At 35.4% G+C, this 17,560-nt stretch overlaps 2 protein-coding genes across 7 annotated transcripts; one reads left to right on the top strand and one right to left on the bottom strand.

Annotated features, from left to right (window-relative positions):
- Positions 1-158: 158 nt before the first annotated feature.
- Positions 159-9,919, bottom strand: LOC123683834 (GRB10-interacting GYF protein 2). Of its 6 annotated transcripts, none has more exons than XM_045622767.1 (17): positions 9,876-9,919; positions 9,159-9,272; positions 8,970-9,102; positions 8,613-8,907; positions 8,263-8,492; positions 7,273-7,467; positions 6,994-7,211; positions 6,708-6,939; positions 6,334-6,627; positions 4,474-4,554; positions 4,023-4,412; positions 2,691-3,229; positions 2,308-2,632; positions 2,055-2,196; positions 1,705-1,959; positions 627-856; positions 159-546 (listed from the first exon to the last, which is right to left on the bottom strand). In XM_045622767.1, the coding sequence occupies exons 2-17, from the start codon at positions 9,266-9,268 to the stop codon at positions 421-423; spliced, it is 3,795 nt and encodes a 1,264-aa protein (XP_045478723.1). In that variant the 5' UTR covers positions 9,269-9,272; positions 9,876-9,919; the 3' UTR covers positions 159-420. The 6 variants fall into 6 exon arrangements, with proteins under 6 accessions (XP_045478723.1, XP_045478724.1, XP_045478722.1 ...); XM_045622768.1 differs by having other exon boundaries at positions 7,273-7,431; positions 9,564-9,886; XM_045622766.1 differs by lacking the exon at positions 9,876-9,919 and adding an exon at positions 9,625-9,770.
- A 360-nt stretch (positions 9,920-10,279) lies between these two features.
- Positions 10,280-17,064, top strand: LOC123683838 (calcineurin subunit B type 2). The gene is made up of 5 exons (XM_045622773.1): positions 10,280-10,427; positions 10,638-10,677; positions 10,731-10,907; positions 13,462-13,583; positions 15,595-17,064. The coding sequence occupies exons 1-5, from the start codon at positions 10,425-10,427 to the stop codon at positions 15,763-15,765; spliced, it is 513 nt and encodes a 170-aa protein (XP_045478729.1). The 5' UTR covers positions 10,280-10,424; the 3' UTR covers positions 15,766-17,064.
- The last annotated feature ends 496 nt before the right edge of the window (positions 17,065-17,560 follow it).

The raw sequence follows: 17,560 nt of genomic DNA on the forward strand, positions 1-17,560 counted from the left end.
GCTCACGAGTTAAAGGATTTTTAAAAAATTTAAAATTGTAGTAAGTAGTAAGAGTATGCTAGTAGTAAGTCGATAATTTTCCTGAATATATCTGGTCAGAATTCGGAAGAAGGATTAAATTGAATTGAATTTTCCTAATACTAAAAATACAATACAAGTTTGATGTAAAAATACTATATTTAGTCTCAATAAATGGCATTTCAATTTGACTCCTCATGAAAGACTTACTTTAGTAAGTCAACAATATGCCTATAAATAAAAATATTTTTATAAAATCAATATTTAAACAGTAAAATAGTAAAACAGGATTGTAATTTTTAGACATAAATAAGCAATAAGTAAACAAGATTTTTTTAAAAGGAAATATATGTATATATAAAGGTACAACTTTAACAATTTTTTCTTGGTGAACAAATACATTTACGAATTATCACCATAATCTCTATCACCCACGTTTATTCGGTCAGGAGCAGAAGTCACATTAAATCCTAGGATTCTACTATCCACTTTTAACATTTTATTCTTCTTGTTTTTCTTATTTTTACCCTGCAACAAAAAAACACAAATTAAAAAAATCAAAGTCAAAAAAATATCTCTCTCATTAGAAAACCGTTTAGAATACCAACCTTAACCTCCTGGAATTCATTACTATGTACAGAAGACGGGTTTATTGCAGAAGCCGGAGAACACATGTCATCCTTTGGTGCTTGATTTTTCGGCCTGAAGGATCTTCGCTTTTCCAGAAAATGAGCCGCAAACTGAAGGGTCTGGGGATTGTCGCCTAAGTATTCTTTACAATAATCCCTCACATCCATTGCGGACTCAATATCCTTCAAGAACGTAACGAATGTTGGAACTGCAAAAAAAAATCAGATGATGCTTTGCCAAAATGGTAATTTTTCAAAATAGGATAAAAACATTGATCTGTAGTTGAAAACGAAAATATGAACTATATTGACGTTACTTAGAAGTATAAATAACAATAAGTCCATACAGAGGCTGTTCCTAAATTGGAAGAACGAGATCCCTTGGATAATTTTAAGAAAAAAGTCCAATAAACTTGGACCCGCAATAGATTTGTTTTCAAGTTTTTTCCCGTAGCACCTTCTCTTCACAAGATATTTCGGGTATGGTCCGTATATCACCTTGGTTAGTAAGTTAGTGGTCCGTTTATGTCAAATTCCTCAAAAACCGGTGACAATTTCCTCAAACTTTAGTGAGTTATCTGTCACGAGAGTAACCGTACTTTTATTCTGGTTTAGTTCGGTAACCACGCCCACTCCGGTTGCCAGTTGTCATTTTAATTTCCAGATTATTGTTTATGAATATTTTCCATCACATCTTACACTCAAAAGCTTTATTATTTCAATTATGAAACAAATACCCTTCATATCTATTGAAGACTTTTAGTTTTTTACAAATTAAACGAGATCAACTATTTATAACCTCCAAAATTCTGTCAAAGAAAAATTTCGTTGACCAATGACAAGTGTCAAGCAAATTTTTCTTTGACAGAATTTTGGAGGTTATAAATAGTTGATCTTGTTTAAGTAGGACTACAAAAAACACTCTGTATCTCAAGAACAAGTCTTTTTTTCTTAAAATGTTCCAAAGAATCTCTCATTTCCCTTTGTATCTCCTATTTAAAAACACCTTGTAAATTTAAGAACAAAATCATCAAAGTAAAAATAAGATGAGACTCACTATCAATTTCGGCGGTAATATTAGACAAAGCCTTGGTGCACCAATTCGTGAACTCGTCCACCGAATTGGTGGCACCATTCTTCGACTGATTGGATTCCTCCTTTTTGCTCTTAGACTTGGCCTTCTGAGACTGCTGCTGATTGGTCTGTTGTTGAGGTTTAGTGGTTGAAGCACTTCCTTTGGAATTGTTGGACGGTTTATTAGTGTTAGGTGCTGGTTTTCCGGAAACTTCTTCCCATAAACCCGAATTTGACGCTGAAATAAAAAAAAAATTGGGTTAATCACCAACTTTATAAAGTTTGATTGAAAAGTGTAAAGACTAGGTATTGAAAGAAAAGAAAAACACTTACTATTATTATTATTGTACGACCATGTAGACGATACATTAGTAGACCAGGAAAGATTTTGGGTATGCCAAATATTGCCGGTGTTGTGCACAGGTGGTTGTTCCTTTTCCTTTTGCATAGCCAACAGTTTGGCTTCTGCTGCTTGCTACAAAAAAAAAATTAGAATATAAGGTGGTCTGCACTTGGTCCAAAAAGGTTGTTCTGCGTTCGAAAATAGGTGATCACAAAAACCAATTGTTGATGAGCGATTACTCACCTTGGCCAATCGTTCCTGCTCCTCTGCCTGAATCTCGGCCAGAGACTTGACCTGGCGCTGCTCCTTGGCCTTAGCGGCCCATGTAAAGCTCGCCGCCGCTTTCTCCTGCTGCTGCTGAAGCTCCTGCATCTGCCTCTGCTGTTGCAGGATCAACGCTTCCTGCCTAGCCTTCTCCTTCTCCAATTTCTGTATCTCTTGGAGGCTGAGACCTTGGGACGAGGAAGATTGACACCAGGGTGCAATTTTGGCGTTACGGATAGCCTGCTCCTGAGCCAACCTAGCCGCTTCCTTCTTTGCGTACTCCTCTCGTTCCCTCGCTTCTTTCCTACAATCAGAAACATTAACAATTCGTTCGGTATACTTTGGTATACTAATTTTCTTACTTCGCCCTCTCTTCATCTGCTTTCTTCTGTTCCTCCGTCTTTTTCTTAGCCTCTTCCTCCGCTTTCCTCTGTTCCTTCAGCTTCCGCTTCTCCTCCAGTTCCCTGAGCCTCTTTTCTTCAGCTTCCTTTTTCGCCTTCTCCATTTCTTTCTTTATCTTCTCCTCTTCCTTCTTCTTTTTCTCTTCGGCTGCCCGTTTTTCTGCCTCTAACTTTCTCTGTTCGTTCTTCCTTTTTTCTTCCGCCTCTTTCTTCGCTTGTTTCTCTTCTTGTTCCTTCTTCTTTTTCAGTTCTTTAGGTGTCATTTCGTCCCTTTTGTCTTGCGCCTTCTGTTGGGACTTTTCTTTCTCTACATTCTTCGTGGGAGGAATGGTTTCCTGCATATTTACCGGAGGTTGTTGTTGTGGTTGTTGGTGCTGCGTTGTGGGTATTTCTGGAAGTTTGTTGATGTCCCACATCGAAAGGGAAGGTTCTTGTTGCCACTGAGGTGTAGGTAAAGACTGGGGAACAGCGTATTGACTACTTTGCCAGAGAGTGTCAAGCTATGGACAGACATAATGATGAAAATAACTTCTTTGAAATCAATGAAACCACTGTATAAAAACGGGATGTCCCAAGTTTGAGTGTTTATTTAACATTCCTGGAGATCTCAGCCTATTTGAATTCTGATATTATTCTACAGATTCCTCGGACCATATTGAAAAAAAAAAGTCCTATAAACATGGATACGCAAACACTTTGTTTTTTTCAAGTTTTTATCTTATAGCACCTTCCCTTCACAAGGGGTATTTACGGACCGCTTGACACTTGATCTCTTTTAATTCGTAAATAACTAATGGTTCTTAATGACTCTGAAGGGTATTTGTTTCATTATCAAAATAATAAAGTTTGTGAGTGTTAGATGTCATGGAAAATATTCATAAACAATAATCTGACAATTAAAATGACAACTGCCAACTGGAGTGGGCGTGGTTAGGTTAGGACAACTGCCAACTGGAGTGGGCGTGGTAACCAAACTCAACCAGAATAAAAGTACGGTTGCTTTGATGACAGATAACTCACTGAAGTTTGAGGAATAGTCACCGGTTTTTATCTCCGAAACAAATTGTTGTGGGCCCATGTTTATTGGACTTTTTTTATATTATTATCCTAGGAATCTCTCATTTTCCTTTGTAACTCTAATTTATGAACCTCCTGCTTTCTGATATATTACTATTCCAAAAACGGAGATCGGAGGTTCTTCATAGATTTTTTTTCCAATTCTCTAAGTTCTCGAGATTCTCTCAACGTGTATCAAATTTGGGACATCTCGTACAAACAATTTCGAACACTTACAGAAACGCTGGCCGCCTGCTGTTGCTGCTGCTTCTGCTGGTGTAGATGTTTGAGAAGATTACCGATGGCGTCTTCGGGTGGTTTGGGAACCAGATTCTCAACAACCGTGTTATGCGACATCTGCCTCTGCAGGTTCAACGAATTGCCCAGATTGGGCCCCATCCCCGGCGTCAGACCTAGTGGATGGGCCCCCAGGACCCCGGGCAGGTTCAGGCCGTCGGCCGAGAGTCCAGGCAACCTGGAGGCCAACGGATTGGGTATGGCACTTGAGGGAGGTAATCTATTCTGTAGTTGGTGAAGGTTGGAAAGTTGTACCAATCTGGGATCGAGCTGATTGGGAATAGCTGTTTGTGCCTTATCTGCTAAAGTTTGGTTAGGAAGCTTGTTTGCCTGAAAAGAGGCGGCGTATCAGTATCTTCGACTGAGCGAGTGTCTTCTTCGGTATACTCACTTGTTGCATTTGATTAATTATGTGCATTAATGGATTTGGTGGGTTGGGTTGATGATGAATGTATGGGATTTCCTGGGGCACCTAAAATAAAACAAATAAAAAACAAAAACAACCTACAGCTCCGGACAAAAAATAAAGATACCGATCGAATGAAACGTAATGGAAATTATTGCGTCAAGTTCAAAACACGGTGTGATCTTCTTTTACCGTTTGAGGATATTTATTGTCTGATATTGGTAGATCTTAACGTTCAGGATATTTAATTTTACACAAGCTTATTACTTCCCCTGATTTAAATATAAAATCAAGTGCAGAAGGCATTGATATTCTTCGATGAGTTCAAAATGCAAAAATATAAGTGTTTAATGAGCTTCGAATCAACCCCTGATGAATCAGTTTTAGTACAGAAAACTAATTTTGCGCTTTGAATAATTCACCGATACATATTGAGAATCATAGCCCTTTTAAAAAAAAAATTAAGTGTCATTACTTTTTGTCCATTGTATTACCAAACAAATGGAAGCTGTAGGCGGTTTGAATATAAAATAAGAAAAAACTGAAAAAAATGTAAACGGAAATGATGAGTGTAAAAAAAAAATGGGATTGTCTTCCAATTTTTTTGAAGATAAGTATAAACAGTCCTCAACAGGGGACCTTGAGCACTTGTTCAGATCTGTTATTAAGTAAATAATACAAACATTGCAAGAAAATTTAAATGGAACTAGCGCTCAATAAATTAATCATAAAAAAAATGTAGGATAGGTGTAGGATAGGCTATTTGACAACTTTTACAAAAATCAAATTATTCAACAATATGAATTAAGATAAAAAGGATACTTAATTGGTACAAATTTCATTAAAAAAAGCCACAATAAAAAAATTCAAATTAGAAGAGACCGAAAACACAATATCATGTTACTTGGATATGTAAACAATATCCATTGCATTTCCAGTAATATTTTTCTTTTGAATTGTGAATTATTATAATGGCAACACTGTACTATTTCTGACATTTCTTATGTCATTATAAAAATCATAGAATAATACACGCTTCAGTTTAGAAATTGTTAAATAGTTTGACCAAAATCAGTGCTCATTTGTAAATACTGAGTGAAATTTGAGAAGAATTCATAAAAGACATAATTCTGTTCAAATTCACTTTCAAACTTGTCTACAGTACGACAAATAATGAGTAGATTAATTGAATAATGTCATCCATACATAACCTACTGAACACACAGGACATAAGAAATGTCAAAAATTATACAGTGTTGCCATTGTAACCATTCCTATACGCTCTATTAGTGTGACGTCACACACCGCCATTTTTGGTTCTCCTGTCAGTGTTCAGAATCCAAACAAACAAATTGTCATTCAAATCAGTACGGTGTCGTTATTTTCATAAATAAGAGTATTTGAGGAACGATTTCAGTATTAATTGATAGACAGAAGGAACGAGGTTAATACCAGTAAGTTTGAATCCTGTAACATTCCCCAGATTTTGTAAAAAGCCGTGTTTATCAGTTGAACATCAAGTTCGAACTTTCTGGCATTAATCTCGTTCCTTCTGTCTATCAATTAATACTGAAATCGTTCCTTAAATAATCTTATTTATCAAAATAAGCCAATTTCTTCAACGACAACGTACTAATTTGAATGACAATTCGTTTGTTTGGATTCCGAACACTGACAGGAGAACTAAAATGGCGGTGTGTGACGTCATCACTAATAGAGCGTATTGGGAAACCTTTCAAAAGTCTTATCTAAGAGCATGTCAATTAAGAGGACAACATTTTTCAAGACCCTCAAATTGCCCAGTCCTATCGAGCTGAAATAAAAAAACATTCTTTCCAAACTCACTTGTGGATGCATGATCAGTCTTTGGGCAGCAACTTCCTGCTGTTGCTGTAGGGTTAAAGTGCTCCAGGGTTCTGGTAAGACCGGCCTGGTTTGGGCCTGCCTGAGAGCCATCAGATACTGATATTGTAATAAGTCATGTTCCGGCATAGCGGTTGGGTCGGGCTTCAGATGTACGAACCGTTTGGTACCCAAAAACGGATTTGCGCCATCGCAAAGGACAACAAGCTCTCCCAACATGTAGAACAATTCGTCGCAAGGGCGCCTCACTTTGAGCTGACTATTGAAGTAACCCGCCTGAAAAAAAATCATTAAATAATCTAACTTTGAAAAAAAAACTTCGTTGAGAAACTTCTTTGAAAAAAATAAATAACTACCTTATACCACTCTGCCATTTCAGCACTCGAGAAAGGCCCCTGCATCAGCCCCTGTGGATCCTCGTAGTACCACTGGTCTTGCAAAGGAGGCGCCAAGTTCGGTGGAGGTTGAATATTAGAAGAATTGCCCTGTTCTGTCGTTTTCATCGTTTGAGATTTGGGAGAATCGTCATCCACCAGTTTTATTATGCTGTCTTCCTGTATTTTGAAATCATCCTCCACCCTAGAATCCCTAAACGAAGAGTTTGTAATTTACAAAAAAAAAGGTCTTTTCTACCGTACTCACTTGTTGGTCATCGAACTGGGAATAGGTGCTGAATTTGTTTCTCTGGAATTTTCACTGGTACCTGAGACTTTCTGTTTACTGGAAGCTTCTCTCATCTTTTCCTTTCTGTGTTCCTGTTCCTCTTCGCTCTTATTTTTCTGCAACTGAGGTTGTTTGTTTGGTTCCGATACTTTCTTCACTTCCGTTGCTGTTTCTTTGTCCCTTTCCGAGTTTTTATCCTACGGCACAAAAAAATGTTGACGGAACTCCGATAGAGTTGTTTACCGAAATCCAACTCACCTTCGCAACACAATTGTTATCCTGTTGGGTTTTCGACAGAGATGCTACAGATTTGGAAGTCTGTAACGCAGAGAAATATCCTTTGTTTGGCGTAATATGTTGTTGGGAGCTTGACTTTTGTAATACTGTTTCTTTTCTTGCGACTGATTTTCCTTCACCCTGTAATATAGATCTTCTATCATATCTTTGGATCTTCTTGACATGGAAATTGAGAATCATAGATTAATTTGCGTCACTTTATTTCTATGGTTTATCCAGTATTGCAACTTAAAAAAGTTCAAAATCCCGATATTGGAAAATTAAAAGTTTTATGTAAATGTGTAAGGAAAATTGAGAACCGATAGGGAAAATATAGAGGGGGTTCCTAAATTGGAGGTACAAACAAAAATGGCAAATTCCCTGGATCATTTTAAGAAAAATTTGATTTTTGATTGACTGGAATAATCATCACAAAAAAGTAGGACTACAAGGAACGGCCTGTATCTGGAAAACACTGTATCTAGAAATAAACACTTAAAAACATAACAATAAAAAAAAGTAAGATTCAAAGTGGCCTCCAAAACGCAATTTCATCGAACATGGCATCAGTAACGTAACTTGGATATGTAAACAATTATTTTTGTTGTGAAGATAATTTTGATCGAAATTATTACATACTTATTATTTTTTAAAAGTATTTCATCTGGAAGATTACTCTGGTTACTTTCACTTTTACTAGAGCAATTGTTTGAGGTTAGAATTCAATGTTGTTTAAAATACCCGTCTCAAAATAAGAAATACATATTATTGTAGTGATATCAAAATTCTTAGCAAAACACTAGATACAAATGAGATGAAATCCCAAATAATAAATGAAAGCGCTCGTTACTATTTCTTATTCAATTATTCTTGTCCAGAATACCAATTTCTTGAGAAATCTGAGTGCTATATTCATGCTAATTGAAAAATTTAATAACGAATTTAAAATGAATAACGGAAACTGAAACTAACCTGTTCTTCGTCTGAGTTGTGGAAAGCCCCGGTGGAGTCAAAAGTACCCCCACCGTCAACATTTTCCATAGCCCATTCCGGTAAATGATCCTCGTCCCAAGATCTCCTCATGTGGTTTGTCCTAGTTCCTTCGTTCCAACCCATACGATTTGGTCGGCCATCTGGGCCCCCACCGTGCCTTTCAATTCTTTCTTCTGGTTCCCCATCTCCTCCTCTCCAACTTGATCTCCCTAAATACCAAAAATAATATATTTCTAACTTGACATTTACAGAATCAGATCGCAAAATAATTTCAAATTATTGCAATGACAAAACCAGAACGAACATAAACTTGAAATTAAAACACTAACCCCATTTGTCATGTGCTGGTCTGCCATGATTTAAATTCCTCCAGCCATCATCATCTTCATTTAACCTATTTCGTCTCCAATTATCATTTCCTCTTGTATTGAATTCTTTCCTGGGGCTCCACTCAGTGGTTTCACCACTTGTGCCCCACCCCCCATCGTATGTTGTTGCTGGCCTTCCGTAATTTTGATATCCGCCCCTACCTCCTCTACTAACCCTACCACCTCTGTCCATAGGACCTCCTCGACCTCTTATAGGACCAGCTAAAGAACTTGGCCTTGATTGCCATCCTCTCTGCTGTACAAATTAAAACAAACAAGTTTCAAAACTAGAAGTTAAAAGGATATAATTTCCTTTACCTCTTCCTCTGTACTAGGTCCAAGTGCAAGCGGAAAGAGTGTTGTTTCTGAATAGAGAGTTTTGAAACTCATCAATGACTCTGGTGGTTTCAAAGTTTTATCAAATAAGGCCAACATCTCCTCTCTACCATATCTAAAACAAAACAAAACTTTACACCTAGCTTTTGATGAGAACCAAAATGTACTTACCGATAATCAGCCAACTGATAATTCTTTCCTCCACTGTTATTTCCAGTGGTTGTTCCTTCAGAAGAAAGGTTACGAATCCAATCAGGACCAAAATTCATTGAGTCAGTCATAATGCTGGAAATCATGAAGAAATAAGTCAACTTATGGCAACAGTTGGGAACTATAATAAAAATGGAGGAACTGGTAAACTATTAATAGAACTAGTTACACTAGTTCTAGTATAATACGTGGGAGCTAGGATTGAAAATGAGTGATTATCTCAATTTATTCCATCAAGTTCGATGAATTTCATTTTAAAATCATAATATTCGATGTAAAGCCTTAGGTCATATCTTTATGCTACCGAAAATATGCCATTTGGAAATTGTGGTAGTTTCTGAGGCCAGATCAGACGTTTACACTTACGATTTCATTTGATTTTCACAAGAGTATTCTCTTTCTTTTCCTACAATTATGGAAATTTTACCTGCTACTGAAATCGCTTTAAAGAAACTTCGAAAAATGGTCAACAATAAATGGCTGCTATGAATTGTAGGTTATCGCGCATGTGCTCACACGTCAAATAACGTACGAAAAAAAAACCCTAGTTGCATGGTTTAAAATTTTGTGCAGATCCTTTTTTGGAGAAAAATATTTCTACAAATTACATAGGCTCATAAGAAAAATCAAAACTTATGAAAATTATCAGAAACATCTTATAATGAACTAATTACTCACTCGTAAAGGATAATCTAAATATTTCATACAATAATAATAACATATGGGTTTTGAAATTTCATATGAATTAACCAGAGAAAAAAAATTGTCCTTACGTTTAAACTTAAACAGTGCAGTGATTTATTGTGAGATATATAAATTTTTGATAGGTTTATTTCAATTCATTAAAGCTCATTGAACTCGAGTCGCATATTATTAACAACAAAATTTCATATTAATGAAACATGATTTATTTTAACCTGATTATTTTTTATTTATATTTGAATTATGTCACGTGTGTAAGTAAATATTAATAGAGTATTTGAAAAATTATGAACCACAGTTCAAACATTTAACTTTTTTTTCTTGTTGAAGTATTTATTCAAAAGATTTCTGTAATAAGGCTATCAAATTCAATATTCTCTAGGGATAGATGGCGTTCATGCAAATGTCAGAATTGGCGAAGATACCAATACATTTTTATCAATTTTTTTATCAACGACCCAAAATTTCTAGTCAACTGGTTTCATTCATACTTTTTTGAATACCCAAGAGAGAGAACAGAAAACCATGGTAAGAATGCGTTTTCTTTGAAAAGTTAAATAGGTTGAGATGTTATATTCACAAAAAACGGTCGATATTTTGGTGTATTACGACTTGTACATAGCCTACTTTCCTGGGTCAAGCCCATTGAATTTTCATATTAAGACCAACAATTTTTAATACACATATTTGAAATTAAACAAAGTCATTATTTATATTGCATTTTATTTAATTTTTCAGGGTAATGAAAGTTCTCTACCCATGGAGCTCTGCTCAAACTGTAAGACATTCAAAAATTCTTGGAGACAAGTTCTGAATTAAATTTTTTTTCAGTCGATGCTGATGAAATCAGACGTCTTGGAAAGAGATTCCGCAAGCTTGATTTAGATAATTCAGGGGCACTCAGTATCGATGAGTTTATGTCACTGCCGGAACTCCAGCAGAATCCGTTGGTACAACGTGTTATTGACATTTTCGATGCTGACGGTAATGGGGAAGTTGATTTTAAAGGTAGGGTATGAAATTGAAGAATTCGGATTTTAAATCACAGTATGAACATTTAGTTTATTAAATATCGTATATTTCCATAGTTTTATGAATGTGTTATTTCATTTGATGCATGATAGATATAGAAAAGTGTTTCTAATATGTTCTTACGTTAGAAATTTTTCTAAATGCTTAATGTATATCTATTTATTAAATTAGACTACAAATCATCGATGTTCCTGTCAATTGAAAAAATTCGGTTACACACTGTTAGAGAAGTGAATAAGATTATTTTTAGTGTGTTTAACATTCATTTTTCAAATGATTTTTGGGTATTCTATTGAGTTTCTTAAATTCTTTTATTCTCTGGTAAGTTGCAGTCATATGCAAGTTTTTTTTTTATAAACTTTTATTTCTGATCTCTTGTCAGGTTACAAATCAAGCAACTGAATTTTTACTATACATATATTACCAGAAATATAATAGTATGTGGTTTTGAGGAAATAAAATTAACTTTAACCAAACGTATCACTTTTAGATATTCGGCACAGGAAAATTTTGCTATACCAGACCTTAGGTTAATTCGTTATCTGTTTTTATTGTAAAAATGGCAAAGCACATTAGATATCTACGAATTGGAGCACTTTAAACAAATCAAACTCCGCGTGAGTATAGAGTCTATTGATAATATTTCAATTTCCGTTATTCACTCAACTTTGTGAATGGCAAAAAATTCTCCAAAAAATTTTTAGCGGAGATTTTGATGTACATAACTTGAAAATAATATGATAGATTCAACATTCCATATTTATAAAGTCAAAACGTCAGGTTTGCTGTCCTGTGAGTGTTGGATTTTCAGCTGAATCGTTTTTTATTACTTTAAAAAAAAAATCGTTCGGTATGCTTTCGGTATTTCGATTATTACGCATTCCTGAACTGAATGAACGCGAAGAGAATCTTAGAATTTGGATGGCTGGACTTTATTACAGGAAATATTAATGTTTTCGAACGGAATATGAGATTCACTTCGTTTGTGCTCGAACTGTTGAAGATGGTGCTCTTCAAAATTAGAAAAAGACGTAAATTTTCGTGTTTACGACAAATAAACAAATAGAATTGAATTTGAGGACGGATTTGTCTTCGGTGTATCGTTTAGGACCATTCTCAGCTCACAATTCTCAAATTATAGACACTGACAAAAATTGGCACGTCTGTAAAGTTAAAATCTCTGACTCGTATGACAAGTGATAATATTGCGCACTGTGAGGCACAACCTCTGCTCACAGCCTCATCTTGGTTCAACGTGGTGCTAGGTGCCTTCTTGAAAATTTTTTCGATCAACTGTTTGATGGCTGGGATCCTAGATGAACCTCCAACGATTTCGACAGAGTAAATATCTTCCAAGGCCAGTTCTGCAATGAATAAATGAAGATTAGAACCCCTTTGGATTATTTCCAAAAGGCCCAATCATACCTGACTGCTCCAGGCAGTTCCTTAGGGTTTCTTCAACTCGTTGGAATAGAGGGGCACAAATATCCTCCATATCCGCTCTTTTGATATTGCCATGAACGTCTTTATCGTTCATGAAACACTCGATGTTGAGAGGTAATGTCGTCGAATTGGCAGACATTTGTTTCTTTAGTTTCTCAACTTCTGTTAACAATCTGTGGAATGCTCTGGCAAAAAAAAACGTTAAGCCTTGATGACTTTAGTTTGTGCTTAATAGGTTCCTCACTACAAATTGTGCACTCCTAATAAATTGAGGTTACCCCATTTAAATGAATAAGTATAAGAAATTCACTAAAGTTGAAGTAGATTCACTTTTATTCATGCAATCTTAACTTCAGTTTAACGCCGTTTTGAAGGAGGTTTTGTCATCAGAAACACTAAAATTGAACTTTTAGTTTAGTGAAGATTTTGTAGATAAGAGCATAGTTACCTAACCTAACCTTAGTATATTTTTAATACACTGCAAAATAAAATTTTGCAGAATTTAGAAAAACATGTATTATTTGCATCTTGTGTGTTGCTGCGAATTTTCATATTATCTACAATGAAATATGCTAGTAATTTCGAGAGTTCAAACATATTCTTTTTTTTTATATAAAGATCATTGAAAACTTAGAACATTTAAAACAACATTGAATTCTATCCTCAAACAGATTGCTACAGTAAGGATGTAATGAATCAAAAAAAAACCTTTGCAATGAGTTCATTTCTTATACAAGTTCATTTTTTATAGTATCTTATTTTCTCTAAAATAAAAGCGACAGTCGCAGACGGTTGACCGTAAACGTAGTGCTTGGGTCCAGCTGAATGCTAATTTAACACGTTGGGGCCGCGGTAAAGAGCCGAATTCAAAAATAGCCACCTAGACAAGCCGAGACTTGGTGGTCCGAAAATAACCTGGAAACTCTATTGTAACCCAGTGTTTGTTGTGATATCGCAGGTCAATCGGCACCATGAGTGAATGTAAGGATAATATTTATCTGGAAATTACAACCTAACTAGTTGTTTTCAACGCACCCGCGCTCTCTGAAAGTTTCTGACCATGCCCCTTCTTCTTCTCTTCTTGCAGAGTTTATACAGGGGGTCTCCCAGTTCAGTGTGAAGGGAGACAAGCTGTCCAAGCTCAGGTTCGCCTTCCGCATCTACGACATGGACAACGACGGTTTCATCTCCAACGGGGAACTGTTCCAGGTTTGTATACAAGGTTTTAATGAGTATTTTGGTGGTGGAGTGATTTTTTTTATTTCTAAATATCGTGGATTTACGCGTAAACATCGATGTTTTTAAGAAACACTTGTGGTGCTTGTTCATTTACTCTTAAAAAATCCAGCCTTGATACTTATCACCCCTAGGTGGGTCACCCATCCAGACACTGACCTTCATTAAACGCTGCTTCGCTTTTCAGAAAACTTCTTAAATTCTGTTTACCTATTCATTCATACTTAATTGCCTAAGTAATTTAAATTACTTTAAGGGAGCAGTCATCCCTTCAGATACTGACCCTCCCCAACATTTTGGCGGAGTGCATTTATCGATTTCGCTTAGCCATCGATGTTTTTTAGAAACACTTGTGGCGCTTGTTCGTCCACACTTAAAAAAACTGAAAATACTTTTCATTCCTAGTGCAGGTCACCCATCTAGATACTAACCCTGCTTTGCCTTACTGACTGAATTACAAAAAGCAAAAAATATACAGGGTGATCCATTTGAAATAACAAGGTCCACTCGAAAAAGAGAATACTGTAGAAGTGTTGTAAAATTGTATTTAATAATAATGATAAAGAGTTTATTGAATAGTTCATTAGAATGTATGCTGTATACCAGTGGCGTACCCAGACATGAGCCTTGGGGGGGGATAAAGAAAAAAATTTTTCAAATTTTCCTTCTTTTGAAGAAGTTTTCCAAAGAAGTTTGCTTACTTATAATAAGATTGTGATATATAGGGTGTTTTTTTCGAGATATATAACTTTAATTTTTGCATTACTGTTCAAGATGACGACCGATTTAACAGCTGTCAAGTGATTTATTCTAAGTTTGGTTTGTCAATTCATCATGAATAGACTTACGCATGAACAACGCTTGCAAATAGTGCAATTTTATTTCGAAAATAATGGTTCTATGCGGAATACGTATCGCGCATTACTTCCATTAGCGATGAAGCGCACTTCTGGTTGAATGGCTACGTCAACAAACAAAACTGCCGCATTTGGAGTGAAGCTAATTCTCAAGTGTATGTCGAAACACTGTTACATCCAGAAAAACTGACTGTTTGGTGCGCTTTATGGGCTGGTGGAATCATTGGTCCGTACTTCTTCAAAAACGATGATAACCAGAACGTTACAGTCAATGGTGATCGGTATAGAGCCATGATTACTAACTTTTTCATTCCTGAATTGAACAACCATGATGTCCAGGAGCTGTGGTTCCAACAAGACGGCGCAACATGTCACACAGCTCGTGCCACAATCGATTTATTGAAAGACACGTTTGGTGACCACCTAATTTCACGTTTTGGACCTGTGAATTGGCCTCCAAGATCTTGTGATTTAACACCTCTAGACTACTTTCTGTGGGGCTATGTAGAGTCATTGGTCTATGCGGATAAGCCACAAACCCTTGACCATTTGGAAGACAACATTCGCCGTGTTATTGCCGATATACGGCCACAAATGTTGGAAAAAGTCATCGAAAATTGGACATCCAGATTAAACTACATCTGAGCCAGCCGTGGCGGTCATAATGCAGAAATCATATTTAAAATGTAATGCCACAAGATTATCTTGCGGATAAATAAAATTCATCTTAATTGAATAATCCATCGTTGCAATTTAAAGTTCTATAGCTCTAAAACAACACCCTTTATAAGGTTGTTACATATAATATCCCCCCCTTGGGTACGCCACTGTTGTATATAAAAAAACTTCAAAAATCTGTGGAGTTATTCTTTATCAGTTTTCCAAGAGATTATAATTTTTAACAGCGGAATTTTTTCGTCTTCTGCACAGTTAGGTTAGATAAGGTTGAGCTAATTCGATTGTAATTGATACTCACTTTAGCTAGATTAAATTTCTTCTTGTAAAAAATTTGCAATTCAATTTGGCATGAGTATTGCCATAATTAAAACAAAAAGAAAAACTTGTTGTCTACAACATTTCTATGATTATTTCTATGATCTGTATTTTCCTCATGTGAATGTTTGAAGGTTCTGAAGATGATGGTTGGCAATAACCTGAAGGACACCCAACTACAGCAAATAGTCGACAAGACCATCCTGTTTGCTGACAAAGACGAAGATGGCAAAATCTCCTTCGACGAGTTTTGCAATGTCGTGGGCAACACAGATGTCCACAAGAAGATGGTAGTAGATGTCTAAACTAGCCGTTAGGGCCAGGCCGGTGCCCCTTCAGGGCCCCGGCTCATTATTATGACCACATTAATGTAGTGTCTGTAGTCTCATGTAGAAGAATTTGGTTCCAAAACTCACACTTAAAATTAATATGCAGATAGGTGTAAGTTATTTAATTTGCATTAAATGTTAGCGTCATATATATTTAAAGATTATTAATAATAATAATAATATTGTAGTCTTTATTTGGAAATTTTGGAGGTTAAGTGTAGCCAAGGCTACTTCACTCTACCCCCTAATTAAGGTTAAGGCATTCTCTAAATTAAACGACATCTGATGATACTTAATGTTGCATATGCGAAGTCCGTGCATATGTTTTTGAAAAGTAGATTTCTGATTCGAAAATTGAAATGGAAAGTCAATTAGTTTCAGAAAGTATTTACTGTTAGGAAATGACCACTTGGAAATTAAGAACATACATTTTAAATGTGACATTTTAAGACAAATATCCAGTTTTAGGTGTTACTTATTTCATGGAATTTTGCAATTGAATATGACATATTAAGATTAACCATGTTAGTATCGTAGATTATTGATTAAATATACTAATATATGTCATTCACAAATTTAAAGGCTTCGAATGAACACTATATAACTATCGTATTCTCTATATTCTTCATTATAAGAGTTGAAGAAGTAAGCTTAAATAGTGCGTGGAATTTTGTTAAAAAAAAATCAAAAACTGAACAAAAAAAAATTACATGCTATCGTTAATTATACTGCATGACTTTGTGCAATTGTGCTTGTTTCTTGTTATTGAAAATATTTTTTAAACCTATATAAGATACACTAGTTGTACTTTATACCTTATCTTGTTGTTGTGTGTATTGTATTGAATTTATAGTCGGTGAAATAATGTTTTAGAGGTAATCGAGCTTTCCAAAGTACTTAAGCCATGATGTGCTAATTTTACATGCTTAATATTTCATGGCTTCCAGACAAGGTGGTTTAAGTGCACAACTGCTTTGTTTATTAGCCATGGCGCAATTTGCGTCGGTATCATGTCCAATCTTTGAGCCTGCTCGCTCAAAGTTTGATTCCTGATATCCGAAATTCACTGATAGTTCTCCATTCGGGGAATAAACACTGAATTTTTTAACGTACTAAATGATATTTAACATTACAATTGGTGCATGTATGATGAATATCTTAATGGAAAGTTGTTATCCCACAGTGTAAAATATGCTAATCTGTTTGTGTTGTGTATTAGCTATAGTTGTTTCGTTGTTCAGTAATTTATGTTCAATAAAATTATTTCACCTCTCATTTTATTGTTTTATTTTTCCTACAATCACGTGATGAGAAAAGAACTGGATTGGGTGAATGTACATCAATTCATAGTGAAAAAATTCTAACCTGCATCAATAATAAGAACTAAAATTGACGTCCTCTTTAAATTTTGCTCCTTTGATATCTACTTTATTCAGAAATATTTATGCGACTTGAAAATATCCATAATTGTATAATTTGAGAGGATTTAATATAATTTTCAAATAATCTTTCGATTATACAATTTTCTTCCCCATTGAAATTTTAGTGATGACCCAATGGGCCGAGTCCTGACCTGCCTGTCGTCCATTTTAGCCAACTGGATTTTGTCAAATTGATTCCTATTAGATTAAATTTCCGTTCTGTAGATCTGAACAATAATTAATTGGTATTGTATTGGGTGTAGAAAATCCCATAGAATATTCCTGTATCAAAATGAAATCATAGTATCGATAAAAGTGGAAAATTCTCGAAACATTTTGACTCTTCGCGC

Source organism: Harmonia axyridis, chromosome 7 (assembly GCF_914767665.1).
Source record: "Harmonia axyridis chromosome 7, icHarAxyr1.1, whole genome shotgun sequence".
NCBI lineage: Eukaryota > Metazoa > Arthropoda > Insecta > Coleoptera > Coccinellidae > Harmonia > Harmonia axyridis.

Excerpts from the sequence above, each read along its gene's own strand:
- LOC123683834 (XM_045622765.1), bottom strand. Across the intron at positions 4,555-6,333 it reads GACTGATCATGCATCCACAA|GTGCCCCAGGAAATCCCATA; the intron begins GTGAGTTTGGAA and ends GTTTTATTTTAG. Across the intron at positions 2,633-2,690 it reads GCAGATGAAGAGAGGGCGAA|GAAAGAAGCGAGGGAACGAG; the intron begins GTAAGAAAATTA and ends TTCTGATTGTAG.
- LOC123683838 (XM_045622773.1), top strand. Across the intron at positions 10,678-10,730 it reads CATGGAGCTCTGCTCAAACT|TCGATGCTGATGAAATCAGA; the intron begins GTAAGACATTCA and ends ATTTTTTTTCAG. Across the intron at positions 10,908-13,461 it reads TGGGGAAGTTGATTTTAAAG|AGTTTATACAGGGGGTCTCC; the intron begins GTAGGGTATGAA and ends CTCTTCTTGCAG.